This window comes from Typopeltis vanoorti, chromosome 5, assembly GCF_054136105.1.
Source record: "Typopeltis vanoorti isolate ZY-2024b chromosome 5, IOZ_Tvanoo_1.0, whole genome shotgun sequence".
Lineage (NCBI taxonomy): Eukaryota > Metazoa > Arthropoda > Arachnida > Uropygi > Thelyphonidae > Typopeltis > Typopeltis vanoorti.
Window position 1 is genome coordinate 160,424,208 of NC_143553.1, and position 18,686 is coordinate 160,442,893.

Genomic DNA, 18,686 nt, shown 5'->3' on the forward strand with positions numbered 1-18,686 from the left:
CTATGAAAATCGGCAGGAACATACTAACTTCTGCTGCATTCCCAATGGAGAACTTGTAGCACAAGTAAAATATTTCAGCTATTTAGACAGTTTTTAGCAAAGATGGCAAGTTTAATATGGAAACTGACAACAGAATAAGCAAAGCTGGTATGCTTGAAAGCCAGTTGAATAAATTTTATGGAATAAGAGAAATGAATCAGCCAAACATTAAACTAGAAATATACAAGATGGTTATATTCCATCCAGTTTTAAGTTAGGGATCTGAGATCTGGGTTAAAAATAAAGCACTTAATCAAAGACTGACCAGAGCTGATAAAAATCATGGAAGTGAACAGATGGTATCAATCACAGAATCATATTAAAAATGAAGACATTAGGGAGGAAGTCTGAAGCTAGGATGGAGGAGGGGAGGGGATCTGTAAGAAACCATTCATGATTTCAACTGTCACTAAAAAAAAAATTAAACACATAACGCAACGTAAATGAGCAACTAACATGATCAAGAATTCTAAGCTAAGGGTAGAGCTATCAAAAACAAAGAAATACTTGTCAATTCATAATTATCACCTTGTGCACCCATACAAAGAACTAATGCTGAATAATGCTGAAGTTTTGCATCAGATTGACAACGGATCACGCAATACAACGTAATCCATCAACATACAAATTCAGTTTTACACAGTCAAAATATTCATGTTATATTTTAATATTTTCTATGCATTTAATAATATGTAAACATTAAATCTAAACAGAGTTAGAAGACTGTCAAACTAAAAGATATGGCAGCTATATATACTGTCACAAACTTAAGATAATCTAAAACCTACCTGAGTGTTATCATTAAGAGAGGCATCTGAGTAATGGAAACAACCAGAGTCATGATAAACAGAAGAATCATGAAAGGTATCATCGCCTTGCATACCTGAGGACAAGGGCCACTAGTTGCTAATGGTATAGCAGTCACTTCCCGATTAGAGTGGTTATTTGGAATGCAGGCACAATTGGTGAAACCCTAGGAAATATAATTTAAACTTATTTTTTAACTATATTTAATTTGAATCAGTTTGCAATTAATTTTTAGTCTAAAGTTCATATATATAATTATTTGAAAAATATTACAATCTTAAATTAATTTTACTTTCATGAATTTTTTTTACACTAAGAAATGTTGCGAAGCAAAAGGATTGGTATTTCAGAGTGCATAAGTGTAATGCTGTGTACCACACTATTGGTGAATGACATAGTAAGCACCAAAGAGCTGCAAGTGCTATCTATTTTGCTGGATATTTCCAAGAAAAAAAAAGTAGCAACTATCAGTTGAAAAGTGTGGGGTATCTGTAACAGAACTTGAATTTCATTACAGATGAAATTCTGAAACACAGATCACAATCTGCTTTTGTCTGGAGATTGACATACTTACTATATGGATTTGCGTATTCAAGAGTAGTTGGCAAACTTTTATTGATGCAGCCACATGGAGATTTTGGGAGGTTTTAAGGGAGGCCACACTGTATTGATATTTATTCATTGGCAATCACTTGATGACATATATAAACATTTGGAAGATTTATAAAAAAAAAATAAAAATACATACATGCACACACTATATACCAATAGTTGTCTGGACACCCTTATTATGAAGTTATGGAATATTCCAGTTTGTTAACATAAAAATCAGTGTACAGATAGTAAGATGTATTATTTCATCGTAGTAGTGGAACAGGTGATATGGCAACACAATGTAAACTCAGTAATGTTGAGAGAGGCATCATTGTGGGCTATCACATAAGTGTAATGGTCATATGTGCCATTGCCACTCATCTAGAGCATCCAAAATCAATGGTTGGCAGTGTGATCAAAAAATGGAGACGTTCTGACATCACCAGTGCAGGAAACATCCAGGGCAGCCACCGAAAATGACTGAGAGGGACAGGAGGATAGTGGCATGCAAAAACCAACTACAATTGGCACAGACCATCTGTGAGGAGTTCCAGAACTACAGTAACACCATTGTGAGCACTAATACTGTATGAAAAGAACTCCATTTACTGGGTTTCCATGAAAGAGCAGTGGCACACAAGCTGAACATCACAACAACAACAAACAAGGCAGCTTGTCTAGCCTGGAACAAATAGTGTGTGAACTGGACAATTGATCCATGGAAAATGGTGGTATGGAGCGATGAATCAAGGTACATCTGTCTCCAATCTGATGGTAAGGGGTGTAGGTGTGGAGGCAACCTGGTGAATGCTTGTTACCACAGCGTGGTGGAGGAATAATGGTGTGGGATGCATTCAGCTGGTTTGCAGTGGGACCAATGGTCATTGTCCGTGGTTCCATGAAGGCAGTTCAGTATCTTGATATTCTGGATAATCAGATGCTGCCTACACTGTGGAGTTTTTATGGAATGGACCTGTGTTACTATCAAGATGACAATGCCCCATTCCACAAAGCTGCAACTGTCATGGACTGGTAGTCAAAAAACTGCCCTGGCCTGTGCAGAGTCCTGGCCTCAACCCCCATCAAACACGCGTGGGATGAACTGGAGCGGTGATTGAGGTTCAGAGAAGCACATCCTCAATCTGTCGCTGAACTAATTGCTGCTTTGATGGAGGAATGAAGACAAATTCCAACTGATGTCTGGTACATGTTGGTAGAAAGTCTCTGCAATGGGTGCAAGAGGTGAGGTGATCAAAGCCAAAGGTGGACATACCTGATATTAGGGTTCGCTTGCTGGTATCAATTGTAAATTGCTAAAGTGTCCGGACAATTATTGGAAGATAGAGTGAGTGAGACACACACACACACATTAAGACAGCTTGGCATTTTTTTAAAAGCCATGTTTACTAACAGAATTGTTAAAAAAAAAAGTAGTGTCTTTCAAAAAATAATTAACATTAATTTATAAACATTTTTCAAAAAAAAAAATGTTAGTAAATTAATGGAAATTTTCACAATATTACCCTGCTTTTTAATGAGAGCCATGGTTTTTAATTTCTTGGCAATTTAGCATGACGATTTTAAAGCTAGCAGTACTAATCTCATATGGTGAATGTAAACAGTCAGCCATTGGTAATCAGAATTTGTTTGATATACAGTAGAATCTCTCTTAACCGGCAACAACAGGACTTCACCAATTCCAGATACAAGATTTTGCTGGATAATTGAATATATGTATATTTCGAGAACTTACCTGTTCATGTTTTGTGATGCCATGTGTAGAAATTGCAGCATGCGAAGTTCGTTGGTCGTGTTTTTCAATCTTCCGGCCATAATTAAATAAACATCAAAAGTCCTGTGGATTTCTTTTAAATTTAAAACACATACACATAATTTTATATTTCACAAAATCAAATTTAAACACCATTTAAAAATTACAGTACGTATTATCACATGAAAGTTGTCATGAATTTCTTAGTGTGACGACATAACTTCGAATGTCTGCCTGCTTACAAGATTGTCGCAAGAGCTTTAAAAATTCACTGTGTACACAACGAAGTTTCATAACATCATGTGTTGACATAGATGAATATTGCTAGGCAAATCTTCCCAGAATGCAAGCCCATTGCATTTTTTTTTTAATGTCATAGGCTTAAATGTAGACCTTCGAAAGTGCCGTATTTTGGTATTGCAGGTTAAGTGGGTGCTGGTTACGAGAGATTTTACTGTAATTTGATCCATAAAAAATTTATTCTCAAATAAACAATGAAAAAGTTGTACAGAATGTGGTGGAAGGAGTGAAAAATAGTTGAAACATGAATGACAGTATGAAAGAAGTAACTGAAGTTACGTAACGTGGATGATGAGATGACAATGATGAGAGAAAAGGCACTCTTATGAGTCCTTCACAGTACAAAACACTAGCAAAAGGGACTTGAAATTATTGGAAAACCATGGAAAAAGAAACAGAGTAAGGAGAAGATATGGAGATTCTATGATAAGAGATGAATTCAACGAGAATGTGTGAGAATTAAGGATATTGGTAAAGCTGTTAATTTGGAGATTAGTGAAAGAATTGATTGTTTTGACAGGCATATTGAGAAAAATGCAATGAGAGAAGACATGAAAGAGCTGCTGACAGAAGTGAAGAGAAGTGAGAAAGTAAACATTGTTAGTCTGCTGCCTCAGCATGATATGACCGAATTGAGAAGGGCCTTGGTTGCTAATGGCTCAATGAGAGGATTGTACAGGAGGAATGGTGTGCAGTTTATAGATATATGGAGTGAATTTCATGGAGAAAAAGAACTTGCATAGTGGAAGATTATTACCCAAGACCCCATGGAGTCAAAGACTCATCTAGGAGGTACTTTTATCATAGACACAGCTCATCATAGTGAGCTTTAAACACACTCAAATTCTCTGTGGACACCACACTCTCAGGAAAGGCATTCCAATCATTCACAACTCTGCATGCAAAAAACCTGCTTCTCACTCCCCTGCTCAAACCCTCTTTATACAGTTTCCAGAGATGACCTCTGGTTCTCCTCTGATCTCCCACTGTTTTATGTAGAACCTCTCCAACGTTGATCCTATAACAACTCCTTACTAACTTGTAGGTCTATCATATCTCCCCTCTTACTCCTATCCATCAGACTCTGTAAATTGCATCTTCTCAATCTTTCTCATATCCAGCATTCCAGGTCAGAAACGACCTTGGTCAGTCACCTCTGGACACTCAAACATCTCTTCATCCTTCTGAAAACCAGGTGACCAAATCTGATCACAGTAGTCCACGTGTGGCCTAATCAAAGCCTTATACAATGGAACAAGAATCTCCATACTTCTACAAGTCAGTGTCCGCTGCATAATTCCCAAAATTTTGACAATGTCTCCTAAATTTCAGATCCTTATCCACTATCACCCCAAGATTCCTTATTTCCTCAACCTCCAATATTATATCCCCACCAAGCATAAATTCTACATCATTAACTCAATTTATTCAAGTCTTCTTTGAAAGACCACAACAGTCAGTGTCCTCTACATCATTCCCAGAATTCTTTCTGTTGTCTTCACAATTTTGGCAATGTGTCCCATTAAATTTCAGATTCTTGTCCACTATCACCCCAAGATTTGTTATTTCCTCCACTTCCGACAATATATCCTCACCAAGCATAAATTCTACATCCCATCTTTGTTTCCCAAAATTTAAAACCTTACATTTTGCAACATTGAACTCAGATCCCCATTCCCATGCTCATTAACTCAATTTATTCAAGACTTCTTTGAAAGGCCACAACATCTTCCTTCCCTTACCATTAATATACAAGTTAAATAGTAGTGGCCCTAAAACAGACCTCTGAGGCACACCACTAGTGACTTTCATTTTCCTGGATATTGATCATCCATACACAACTTGCTGATACCTATCAGATAGCCAGTCGCCAATCCAATGAACTAATCTAATATCCAACCCCATTTGCTCTAGTCTGACTATCAAAACTTATCATGCAGTACTCTATCAAAAGCTTTTGTGAAATCTAAGTATATTACTGTGTATCCCTCTCCTCTGTCCAAGGAAGCAGTCGCCTTATTGTAATAAGTAAACAGATTATTAAAGCATGACCTGCCTTTAGCAAATCCATGCTGTCCATCAAAGATAATACCATTGTTGTCAACCCGATTCTGAATATTAGCTCTCACAAGCTTCTCCAACAACTTAACCACACACCTGACACACACAGAGGCTTATAATTTGATGCTTGAGTTCTCTCACCTCCCTTATGAAGTGGCACAATCTTGTCCTCCTTCCACTCCTTTGAAACGTGACCCAGTGTAAGATTCATATTTAAAAAATATGTCAAGGCAGGTGTTAACTCCCTGGCACATTCCTTCAGAATACGTGGTGATATATTATCAACAAAATATTGTTGGCATTCAAGGAAATGATAAAGCGGCATTTCATAAGGTGTAAACTGCCATTAATGAACACTATCATAATAAGCTTACTGTTGTTAAAGAGTAGGTCTGTTATGACCTACTCTTAGGACTTTTACCAGCTACTAAGCATGTCCAGCAGATAGGAGAAAATCCTGACTACCATCTGTTGGATGTCAGGACAGCTCTCTATATAATACATAAAGAGCAGTGGACCAGCTCAGCATTGGTGAATTATGGTTTTAATTCACTGGAGACGAGATTGTTTAACTGCCTATGGCAGAAGGCAGTTAAACATCAAATGAATAGGTACGTTTCTGTGGTTTAACAGTTCTGTAGATTTCCAGTATTGAGACCACATGTTTTTAGATGTGAGTTTAATAAAATAAAAAAATATAACCCTGCAAGTTTTGTAAGCTGGACTTGCATCATCAGGGATACTAGCAAACGTTATACACAAAAAAAGACTAAAAACAATTAATTACACATAGCAGATGTTATCAGAACCTCACAAATTGGGGTGCTTGTTTGTATGACCAGTTGTGTGAAGTTCTGATAATATCTTCTATGTGTAATTAATTATAAATTAAAGATGCCAAGAAATTATATTCTTGGTTTCACCCTTTATCTAGGCATAAGCAAACAAAGTTTGTGCATGTAATTAATTGTTTTTCATCTTTTTTGTGTATAACTTTTGCTTGTACCACCTGATATGTCCAATGACTTATGAAACTTGTAAGGTTATATTTTTTTATTTCATTCAATTTGTTATATGTCTAAAACATGTGGTCTCAATACAGAATCTAACTGTAGATTTTCTACAGTTAAACATTAATTAAACATTAAAGAATCCCTGAGTAACCAAGATCACACTACCATTGGACATAGGCTCTGGAACTTTAAACTATAGGATTCAGCAGTAAAGCATGCCTAACAGTTGAAAACAACTTTTAGTTAAAACAGCTAATATGGGACCATCCATGGATCGTATAAAGTTATACGTAACGGTGAAGAAATTCTTCACTTAAAAGTGAAGAATTGTCAGCTTGGTTGGCCGAGTGGTTAGCTACTCTCCAGCCAAAAGGCTGTGGGTTCGAATTCTGCCGTGGGCATGGATGTTTGTCTGTGAAAATACTACTGTTGGTGGTCGGCAGTAGATGGCATTGGTGTAGGTGATGAAGGTAGTCGCAATTGGTGAATTGGTAGAGATGGAGAGTTGTAGAGTAGGTACTTTCCCTCAATAAGTCTTTGGACTCCCTTTAGGTGTTATGTAATAATAATAATAATAATAATAATGAGAAGATGTTATACTATAGAAGCAAACGAGAAAAGAATCAGTGGAAAATGATTCTTGATAAAGAAAATACTAAAGAATGGTATTGAAATAATTCTATAATAATAAAAATATACTCTCAAGTTAATTCAAATCTGTGCACCAAGAATAAGTCATACTAATAAAGAAACTGAAGACTTCTATCATGATATGTGACAACTATTCAGCAAAGAAAAACATTTCAACATATTGTGGGAAGGGAATTTAATGCCAGAATTGGTACACATGAATCTGATGAAAGCTTGATGGAAAATCTTGGATATGGCACGAGGGTGTTAGGGAGCAAGACTATTAGAATTCATGGGAAAGGAAAATTCCTTTTTCAAGGGAAAAAAAAAAGTGGAGATGGAAAAGTCCAAATGCAAGAACTAGTGAAAATGAATATTCTCAGTAAATAATTTCTGGTGGTTCACTATCAATGTTGAAAGTTCCAATCGTACGGTATGCTTCAAGATTCAAATAAACTTCAAAAAAAAAAAGAAGAAAATGCTTTGAGAATCAAAAACAAATGTACACAAAAACACTGAAATACCAGCTGGCTGAGTGGTTAGCATATCCGCTCTCCAGCAAAAAGCCTGCAGGTTTGAATCTTGCCATGGGCATGGATGTTTGCGAGTGTCTATGGAAATACCAATGGTGGTAGTTGGCAGTAGATGGTGTTGGTGTGGTCAGTTGGTGGATTAAGTACTGGAGACAATTGTACCTGGAGGTATCAAATAATAATAATAAATCTTACATAGATGACAATTCTGATCTCTCAGAAGTAATGACACTACCCAGATAATAATGACAAGTTTTTATTTTGGGGCACCAGCTATTTCAAGTAAGCATTGCTTACTTGAAATAATTGGAATCTCAAAACAAAAGACGATTGTTGAGGAACAAAAAAAAAGAAACATTTTATGCAGAAGCAAAGAGAAATGAAACAAAATATAAAACTACTGAATATTCCGAATTATTCAAAACAATCAGAAAACATTAAGAATGAAATGAAAATTCACTTGTAAATTCATCCAGCAAATGACTGAAAATATTCAGTTTCTAAAAAGACATAAGCAATTAGCTTATTTGATATACTACAGAAAAAGTGCTGACTTTTATTCAATATTATATCAGAAATTTTATCAGCAGTTGTGGAGCTTTCAAAGCAGAAAATCTGAAAAAGATGTAATCTACAAAAAAATACTAGTGGTGTACCGCAGGGTTCTGTTCTTGGACCACTGCTGTTTAATTTGTTTATTAACGATATAGGGAAGGATCTAAGAGGAACAGTTCATTTGTTCGCTGATGATGCAAAGTTGGGTAGGGCGATAGTGAATACAGAAGATGTCAAAATCTTGCAGGATGACTTGGATAGATTGGAGTTTTGGGCTATGGAGAATGGATGTCAATTTAATGTGACAAAATGTAAGGTTATGCATTTTGGGGTGAAAAGATTAGCAGCAGTATACCACATTGGTGGAACTGTACTCCAGGAGATTGATGAGGCCAGGGACTTGGGAGTGTTGGTGGATAGGGAGATGAAGTTTAGGGGACACATTGCAAAAGTAGCTAAATCAGCTCATCAACTCACTTGGTTGTTGAAAAATACCTTGACGAGCAGAGACAAGCAAGTTATTGTACCTCTGTACCGAGCCCTGATAAGACCTCATCTCGACTACTGTGCCCAGATTTGGTCACCTGGGTTCCTTCTTGATGGGGAGGAGGTGGAGAGGATCCAGAGGCGAGTGACCAAGATGATAGCAGGTCTATGGAATGAACCTTATGAGAACAGGTTGAAGATTTGTGGGTTGCAGAAATTAGTTGATAGGCAGAAAAGGGGAGATATGATTGAGACATTCAAATTGCTAAAGGGTTTCTATAGGATTAATTCAGAGGATATTTTTGAGATCAGGACTGGTGATGGGAGAACTAGGGGACACCTATGGAAGCTGGGCAAGAGTGTGGTTAGCAGGAGTGTTAGAGCTGGGTTCTTTACTTTTAGAGTGGTAAATGAGTGGACTAAGCTGCCAGAGTCTGTTGTGGGTGCTATGACAGTGAGTGAGTTCAAGGCAAGGTATCATAGATACTGTGAGAATGTCATATTGTTGTGGGGGACATGTGTGGGCCTCCCTCGATGAGTCTAAGGACTCCCTGGGTTGACTTAGGAAGTCCCTGGAGTTGCCCGTAATAATAATAATAATAAAATATGGAATTTCTTCGAGTCAATCTGACAGACTAAGGCCAATAAGACAAAATATAAAACTAATTGCTACTATAGGTCAGGTGGTGCCAGAGATGATGTTGAAGAGATGTATCAGCAGATTAGTACAATGAGTACAAGTTGAGTAATTATTATCAGGATATTAACTTTGGAGACAGAGTGGAAGGAACAAAGACCACATGGTAGGAAGGAAATGGAATATTATTATTATTATGTGACACCTCCAGGGAGTCTAAAGACTCATCAAGGGAGGGCACCCGCTCTACAACTCGGTCTCTACCAACTACAACGATCTGCAATTACACCAATACCATCTACCGTCACCACTAGTATTTTCGCAGACAATTACAAACATCCATGCTCACAGCAGGATTCGAACCCACAACCTTATGGCTGCAATTTATACACTTAATGATAGAATTACTTGAAGTAGAATATGACTGAGGGAACTCAGGGTACAAGAATGTTGAACATGATTACAGGATCAGAAGACCTATCCATAGCTAAGGGGGAAAGTAATCATGTCGTGTTGACTTAGGAAGTAGTAAAACATGTAGAAATTTCAGTTAAAAAGTATATGGAACTAAAATGGAGATGATTATGATACACTTAGGATACAGCTTGATGCAGTACCATGCCATAAAGATCTGCAAGGGAAGGTTCACAGTGCATCGAGGATAGTCAAGGGGTATCTGGAAAAAGCAACACCATACTGCATACCCAAGTGTCAAGAGGATAGATTAGGTAGGAGTTAGATGGATAAGTAGTTTTTTTTTTTTTTTTTTGAAGATGGATAAGTAAGTAATTATGTGAAGAGTATACAAGGAAATAAGTATATTTCCTTGTATACTCTCCACAGTAATAATAAATACTGTGGAGAGTATACAAGGAAAAAAGTGACCAGCTAACGCGTGAACAGTATAAAGATCAACCAAGGAAGGTGACTAGTGTGGTAAGGAAGGCAAAAATTAGATTATGAGAAGAAATTAGCCAAGCAGGTGAAAGAAAATCCTAGAGTTTATTCATTATATGGCAAGTAAGAGGAAGAATGGCTATGGAAGGAAAACTCGAATGCTTGCAGATGGTAGAGAAGTGGCAGAGGCAGACAAAATTGTTGAGCTACTGAGTGACCACTTTGCGAGTTTATATCACCAAGTGAAGATACTGTTTTGGAAGAAGTGACAGGGACTGATGTGAGAACAGAGGATGAGTTGGAGGTACTTAGGATACTGAAGAATTTGAATGCAAATATACAGCTGTGGGATCGGACAGAATATTGGCTCGCATTTTAAGAGAATGTGCATAGGAACTGTTAACAGAAGAATGGAATGCCCTGGGTTAGGCTCTTTAAGTTCTCAATTCTGACCAAGTCCAAAGAGTAGAATGAGGGCAAAATAATGAACCCTGAACTTCATGTCTTTGTCCACCTCCATTCCTAGATCTCTCACCTTCCACCACTTGAAAAATTTCTCCATTAATTATATACTCTGCATTCCATTGTTGTCAACCAAATTTCAAGACCTTACATTTTGCAACATTAACTGGCAGCTCCACTCAGATCTTCTTATAAGGCTACAACATCTGCTCTACTTTTCATAGTTCTTCCAGTCTCAGGATCATCTGCAATCTCCTGTTCCAAAATTATTATTATACAAGCTAAAAATAATGAACCCCAAAATGGACTCCTGCAGTACTTCACTAGTGACCTTCCTCTTACATCTCTCCCATGTACACAACCTGCTGATACCTATCTGAGAGTCAATTACCTATCTAACTCACTAGTTACTTATCCAATCCAATGGTATCGAGACCATTTCATGGAGAATACTGCTATCATCAACATCAACCCAATTCTGAATCCTAACCCTAATCAATCTCTCCAACACCTTAACCATAGCTCCAAATATATAGCTGTCACATGAATGTTAAATGTAAAGGAAACTAAAAAATGAAGAACAATTTAGTTTGAAAAGATGCATGTGTGCTATCAAGGACTGCATGAGAAAAGAAATATCTGGATAACAAACCAAACATTATAGATAGAGAAACATCTGAAATTACAATGCCTGGATATGTTGCTCAAAGATAAGACCAACAATGGACAAAAAAAAGTGCTGGACGAGATACCATGTGAGGTAAAATAACTGCAAAATAACCATGAAATCATTCATGTAGTGTCATATAGCTTGTGTTCTTTACATATGTATGTTTTCCTGATGATGATGACTGCAATACAGAGGTTGAAACATCAAGTGTTATTTTCTTAATTATAAGTAATTACTCCAACACATGTGTTTGTCTTCATAAATTCTTCACTATGAATGCTCATCTTTATGTTCTGAAAAACCTTTACACAAAGCGTTGCAACATATTAAATCCACCTTTTTATCAAATGGTTTTAATGATTCCGTCATCAAAAAACATAATAGTTATGGAATCTCTGCTCTTATAATGCAGAAGGAATAACTTGCATTCCTATCCCTTTTCTGAATACATAGCAAAGGTTTTAAAAACCATTGAATATTTTTGTCTTCCACATCAGAAAAAACTTTCATGCTTCTCCCTATAAGCTTTTGCCTCAAGGTTTTCCAGGTGTCTACCAGATTCCTTGCTTTTGCAGCTTATCATATTTTTGACAAACCAGAAGATCTGCTTTTATTCATCTAGAACAGGAGTCTCAAACTCAATTGGACTGCAGGCCATTTGCTACAAAACTGTATCTCAAGTGGGCCGCAAAAAATTTGACTGAAAAAATCTGCACTAATTAGAATCGAAGCAAAGTGAAAAAATGAGTATCAATAAATTGGAAAATTAATAACAAAAATCTTATTTATTCTAAGTCATTACAAGACATAAAATAATAGTATAATGATTATGACAACTGAAAAAAAAATAATAATATAAAGAATATTTTTATTATATTAATATTTACAATAGATAGGATTTAATCCAAATTAAACCGAAATTAAATTTTATTTGAATAAATCAAATATTTATACATTCTAAAAAAAGTATAAACTCTCATTAATAACCATCACAAAAATTTACAGAGCTCCTGTTAGTTTGAAATTTTTTGTGTTTGTGTTGAAACAAAATACTTCTATATATATATATATATATATATATATATATATATATATATATATATATATATATATATATATATATATATATTTTTTTTTTTTTTTTGGGGGGGGGGGGGGGCTATATTTTGGGGAATTTTTTTAAATGTTACTGAAAATATTTTGGGAAAATGTGATATTTTCAGGTTAAAAAAAAAAAAAAAATTATATATATATATATATATATATACACACAGTATACACTTGAATAATATAATTATAGTAATTTATTTTCAGTATTTTATTTTTTTCCCGATACTTGACAACGTTTATTATTAACCAGCCTGCCAAAATTTGGACTCAAAGAATGTGAGTGAGCATACAACCCTCATTATGGCAGAAAGGTTGACATTGGTTAATCTTGATCTGTGGGCTGTTTTGTTATCTTTCATACATGAGAATAATTGTTCACATAAATAGGTACTTCCAAAATAACATAGAATATTTGCTGCAAACTTTTTTATTTCCGGATATTTTTGACCTAAATAACTGTATATTTTTGCTACACCAACTTCTTGGTATTTCGCTTTGAGAATGGAATCATTTCGGAAATCAATAAGTTCCATTTGAATACAAATAGGAACTTTTTTGAAATTAAAGGAAAAAGGGATCGGTAAAAAGCAAAAAAACTTCTTGCTCCTTAAAATCGCCTATCAAATTCTTCTTTTATCTTTTCTAGTTTGGGACAATTTTGAGAAAAGGTAAAACTTTGATTCTTATTGTTCAACTGTTCACACATAAGAAAGTAATTTAGAATATTCTCTTTTAAATGATTTTTAAACAAAACTAACTTACATCTAAAACTTGCCAGTGCATCATACATGTGTGTTATTAACTGATCTTTCCCCTGAAGTTTGACATTTAAATCATTCAAATGTCCTGTAACATCAACTAAGAATGCTAGATCTTGTACCCATGTCTGATTATTAAGAAATGCAATATCATGATTTTTCATTTCTAGGAACAATTTGATCTCCTCTAAAAGTAAAAAAAAAGAAAGCTTTTTAGAACCTTATGACAAGATAACCAACAAATATCTGTGTAACCCTTCAAATTCACTCTCCAAGTCTTTTAGAAATTGTGCAAACTGGCAGTGATTCAGGCCTCTGGATGGGATGAAGTTTACATTATATTATAGCAGGTCGTTGCATCCATATTGTAACTATAAATGTTGTATGAAAATAAATAAATCGATACCGTATTTACTCGAATATAACTTGCACTTTTTTCCCTCAAAATTAAAGCTAAAAAATCATGGTGCGAGATATATGCAGGAATTTTTAGAAACTAAAGTTTTCAGAAAAAAAAACGAAAATGGGGATGACTTACCAAGAATTTCCTCTTTGTTATAGCTACTTCCGGCCTCGAGTGCAGTTTCCCTGTGTGCATTGTCATCTTCTTTCCCATTATTTCAAGTAAAAATTACAAGTAATTTACAAGTTTTTAGATACGTAATGAACACCCTTCACGAATGTCTGAGAAGTGAAAGCAGAACGTGAAATAGATAGCAATGGTAGGCCAATAGTGATAGAACAGCTATGAAGATGTGGATATGATTGGTGCGGTATTAACAAAAGATCGCGTTACCAAAACACAAAGCCAAGCCGACATTTTTGAGCTGAAACAAAACTTCAACCAAATTCCATAAACTGTCATAACAACATTCACTCTATATGTCTTAGTTATAACACATTTACGAATTTTTGCAGCTTTGTGTTTGAGTTAGTGGGGCATTCACACACATCTAACTAAAACCAATAGATTTTAGTTAAATACTGTGTTTGCTGGTGAAACATATGGTTTTGCTTAAGTCTAAACAGCATAGTTAATGTGGAGGGGGTACATGTGATTCATTAGTTAGTGCCGTTTTTATACTAGGTGTCTCTAATAGCACTAAAGAAATATATTGCACATATTGAGAAATATATTACACAGACAGCAAATATCTCTATACTTTATTCAGTGGTATAATAAAACTACTTGTTTTTCTTGCATCTGCAGTATAATGACAGTTGGGGAAGGTGTGTTGTTTATTACCGCAGGGAGCAAGTTATCGTCCCAAAGTGAAAGTGGTTCAACTTAATTTTCATGTGGATGTACAGTACATGCAAAACTTTTTAATTTCTTTTTTCATAAAGTAAAATCAGGGTACAGGAGTGCGAGTCATATGAGAGGGCAAGTTACATTCGAGTAAATACGGTATTTCTGTTGTTTTTTTTTTTATAAAAAGCAACCATCCTTTTTTTAAAATCTTTCCTTGAGGCGTCGGAGGCCGCACAAAATTGCTTTGGGGGCCACACGCAGCCCATGAGCCGCTAGTTTGACACCCTTGATCCAGAAGAACGTAAGTCTTATATGAAATATCATGAGCCTGAACAGTCTGGACTTGCTGAGCATGGTATGGAATAAACAGGGTTCAGTGGAATAAACTGGATGTGACTGTGTGAATGTATCTACTGGTGTGAGTGAATTTTGTGTAAACAGTGAATGCCAGGGATCCATCAGCTTGGTGTGTAAAAATGTCTAGGAAGAGCAGGCTATTGTCAGTTTCTTTATCCAATGTGAACTGGATCCAGAATGATGATTGTGAAGGTGTTTTAAAAATATGTTGAAAGTAACCAGACCATGCAGCCAAATGGAGAACACATCACCAACAAAACCTAGCCAAACAGTGGGTCTATATGGGTCAGAGTTCATATAACTTTATGTAACAGGGCTAAATTAATTTGTTCAGATAGCAGTGCCCTTTACACTGAACTTGAACATCTTCAAAAAAATTCTTAGCCATTGCCTATAATTAATATCCAAAAAATATTAAATCCCCAAACCAACACACCCTCTCTCCTCTCCAGAACAAAAACTATACCAAAGCTATCACTATTCCATATATCCAGGCACATTCAAAAAATCAACAAAAATCTTTAAAAAAAAAAAAAAAATACAACTTTTCAACCACTTACAGACCATCTAAAAAATTAGCATCACCTATCTGCTCCACCAAAGACCAGCCACAGTCCTTAGATCTACCAGGTGTTGGCCAAGTCCCTTGTAGTTGGAAACTATCCACCTATAGACAAACTGACAAGACTGCCCACATTAGAATTGCTAAACTTAAAGAATATATCCATTCCAGCCAGACCCAGAAGTGATACCAAGGTTGAAGTAATGCAGAAGTCATATTTCCATATACAAGTAGTCAAAAGGTGTCACCTTATTACTAAAATACTCTGGATTAGAGATAGATGTTGAAATTTTTTCCACTTAGTTATACTGCCCAGCCATGAAGTAACTTCACATGCAAACATTGTCTGTTTACACTTGGATAAAGGATTAAACCAAGAATATAACTTCTTGGCATCTTTAATTTATAGTATAACCAAGTGGAAAACTTTCAACAATATTCAGATATCTGAACTGCATCTAGAAATTTCATGCATAATACAGAAAAGAAAAGCAATGCTCATTAAATATCAAGTCAAGTGCTCGAACACCACAATTCTCTAGATCAAAAGAAACTCACATCATCTGGACGGGGTTCCATTTCAGCACGACATCCAGCATGACAAGGAGAAAAATAAGTAATGCCATTCCTTCCACACACAGGCTGAATATCATTAGGATTACAGCGGCAACCCATGTTGCAGTCTGCAGTTAAGTTTACTTGGAATGCCTCCGGTTTATTCACAGTTCTAAGAGAGAGAGAAATATGTTATGATTACAATACTATAATAACTATTTTGCAACTATTTATAAATTCATAACAAGAAAAATTTGACAACTATCTCTACTTTCCAATGTGGTATAAGTTATGCTATATGGTATTCTATTTAAGTTAATAGAATAAACTGATATTCCTATTAAAATAGGAAAGCAAAAATCATCAGCTGTATCCTAAAATATTGTTATCACTGCAACTGCTAAGTAACTCAGTTTCTAAGATGCCAAGTGTAGTGAATGAATGATTTAGTAGTGTGACAAGTATCATAATTCCTGGACTTTCATGAAGTCAGTAAATGTAAGAGGAAATTACATGCAAGAGGAATCTAACATGCACCATGCAAAGAATCTATTTTAAAAGTGTTGCTAGCATAGAAATGGACAACACTTCCTCAAACAGGTTTCATAGTGGTCATTTTTAATGAAGTATCAGTATTTATTCAGCTGACTTCTTACCAGACCAGCTTTAATAATTCTGTTGTCTATTTCCATATTTAATTTGCCATCTTCACTAAAAATTGTGCCTAAATGGATGAAATGTTTTACCATTCTGGATACAGTTGATGTTTTCAATGTTTCTGCCTATTTTCATTGTTTTTATCTTTTTATTGCTGATTTTGATACTAAATTTATTTCAACAGTTATTCAGAAGCATAACATGATCTGCATAAAGTAAAGCACTAAGATTAACATCACCAATTTTGATATTAGATTTAATATCACATTCCAACATAAAAATGCAATCCATACAGATAGTGAAGATAATGTGCATCCTTGTTGCACACCTGATTTCACATCAAACCATCGTCCTGTACTTCCTTCAATTCTACCTGCTGATTGGGGGTTACCACTGACCCTTTAGGGAGTGCAACACAGTGTTGCACTCCCTAAAGGGTCAGCTGTAACACTATCCAGGTATTTGCTTACGCTCGGACTCGCCGAACTTTATATATTTACTATATTCGGCATGAAACTCTTCAAGTTTCTTATTCGGCTATGAAACAATATGGGATGTAATATCCCTTAACTTAAATAAGTTTATATGTCGCTGAATTGAAGTCTTTGGCTCTTCATATAATTAATAATTAAATAGAGAATGTTGTATTGCTTGATATAACATGCCATTTACACCATATAACTGTAGCAATTTGAAGAGCTTCCTCTTGGCACCTTGACATATGCCTTTTCCAGGTCAATAAAACTTAAATACAAATCCTTATTATTCTTCTTGTTCTCTCTTCCATCATCTATGTGGATGATAAGGCCGAATGAACTCTTTCCACTCTTGTCTGTCCCTGGGGAGTCTGAACAATTCTGTCCAGTTTGGTGTTGCTTGTGATTTGGTTTTCAGGTCCTCTTTTATTTTGCCTATCCATCTAATTCTGGACTGCCCTTTGATCTTTTACCTTCCATCGTTGTGAGATTACCAACTAAAGCTCTGTATATAACAATGGAAGGATCCTTGTTATTACTATTATTTATATGGGCACTCCATGGAGTCAAAAGACTCATCGTGAGAGACCTACTCTGTTCATTAACACAATACTATCGCACATCTCAAACCTATTCATTGTTGGGCACTTGCAACCACCTCTGGTAACCCATTCCACTCATTTACTACTTTCTGAGAAAACAACCTAGTCTGCACACCCTTAGACAGTTTCTAGAATGACCCCTTGTTTTCTCCCAGATATACTAATTGGTCTGTAATTCGCTATTTCTGTCTTGGAACCATCTTTATGTAATGGAACTATCTTATCCTCTTTCCACTCCCTTGAAACCTTGCCAGAACTGAGACTTAGATTAAACAACTTCATCAAAGACACTGCCAATTCACTTGCACATTCTCATGGCAAAAAAGGAGAGATACTGCCCATGCCCACTGCTGTATTCACATCGATAATTTTCAATATACCGAGTATAATCTACCTCAATGCTCACCTGAGTAATTGCAAAATCACTACCTGGGTGATATACATTTGCAAAGTGATCATTTAGTAACTAGTGAGATACAGATTGAATTTTTAAAAACCTTATGTTGATTCTGAATTTGGTTATGGCTTGTAGCGACCTTAACTGGTTTTAAATGCCTCCATAGCACAACTGAAAGAACAACAATATGTTTTGCCCTTTGATTGTAAAAGGCCAATGTTTGATTCTTGTTGTGACAAGAGGAATCTTTATATGGATTTTTTTCAATTGAAGGCGAGTTAGCAGATCTCATACAGAGGAAGCAGGATTTTTCTCATCAGAAATTCTGTTTTTTTTTTTTATCCTGCATACAGACATATCGGCCTTGAGAATATGCAATTTACAGACAAAAAATACCAGTGGTGGTGGTGGACAGTAGATGACATTTGTAGGTGATGATAGTAGTGGCAGAATGTAGATGACATTTGTGTAGTGGCAGTTGGCTGTAGTTGAAGGATTAAGTGGT

The 18,686-nt window shown here is 35.7% G+C and overlaps 1 protein-coding gene across 1 annotated transcript in view; it reads right to left on the bottom strand.

Annotated features, from left to right (window-relative positions):
- Oatp30B (Organic anion transporting polypeptide 30B) overlaps window positions 1-18,686 on the bottom strand; it is a 386,218-nt gene that overhangs the window by 88,292 nt on the left and 279,240 nt on the right. The window contains exons 13-14 of the mRNA XM_090393536.1: window positions 16,053-16,221; window positions 828-1,012 (exon numbers count right to left, since the gene is read on the bottom strand). Coding sequence (XP_090249662.1) covers window positions 828-1,012; window positions 16,053-16,221 — 354 coding nt within the window. The remainder of the gene's footprint in view (window positions 1-827; window positions 1,013-16,052; window positions 16,222-18,686) is intronic.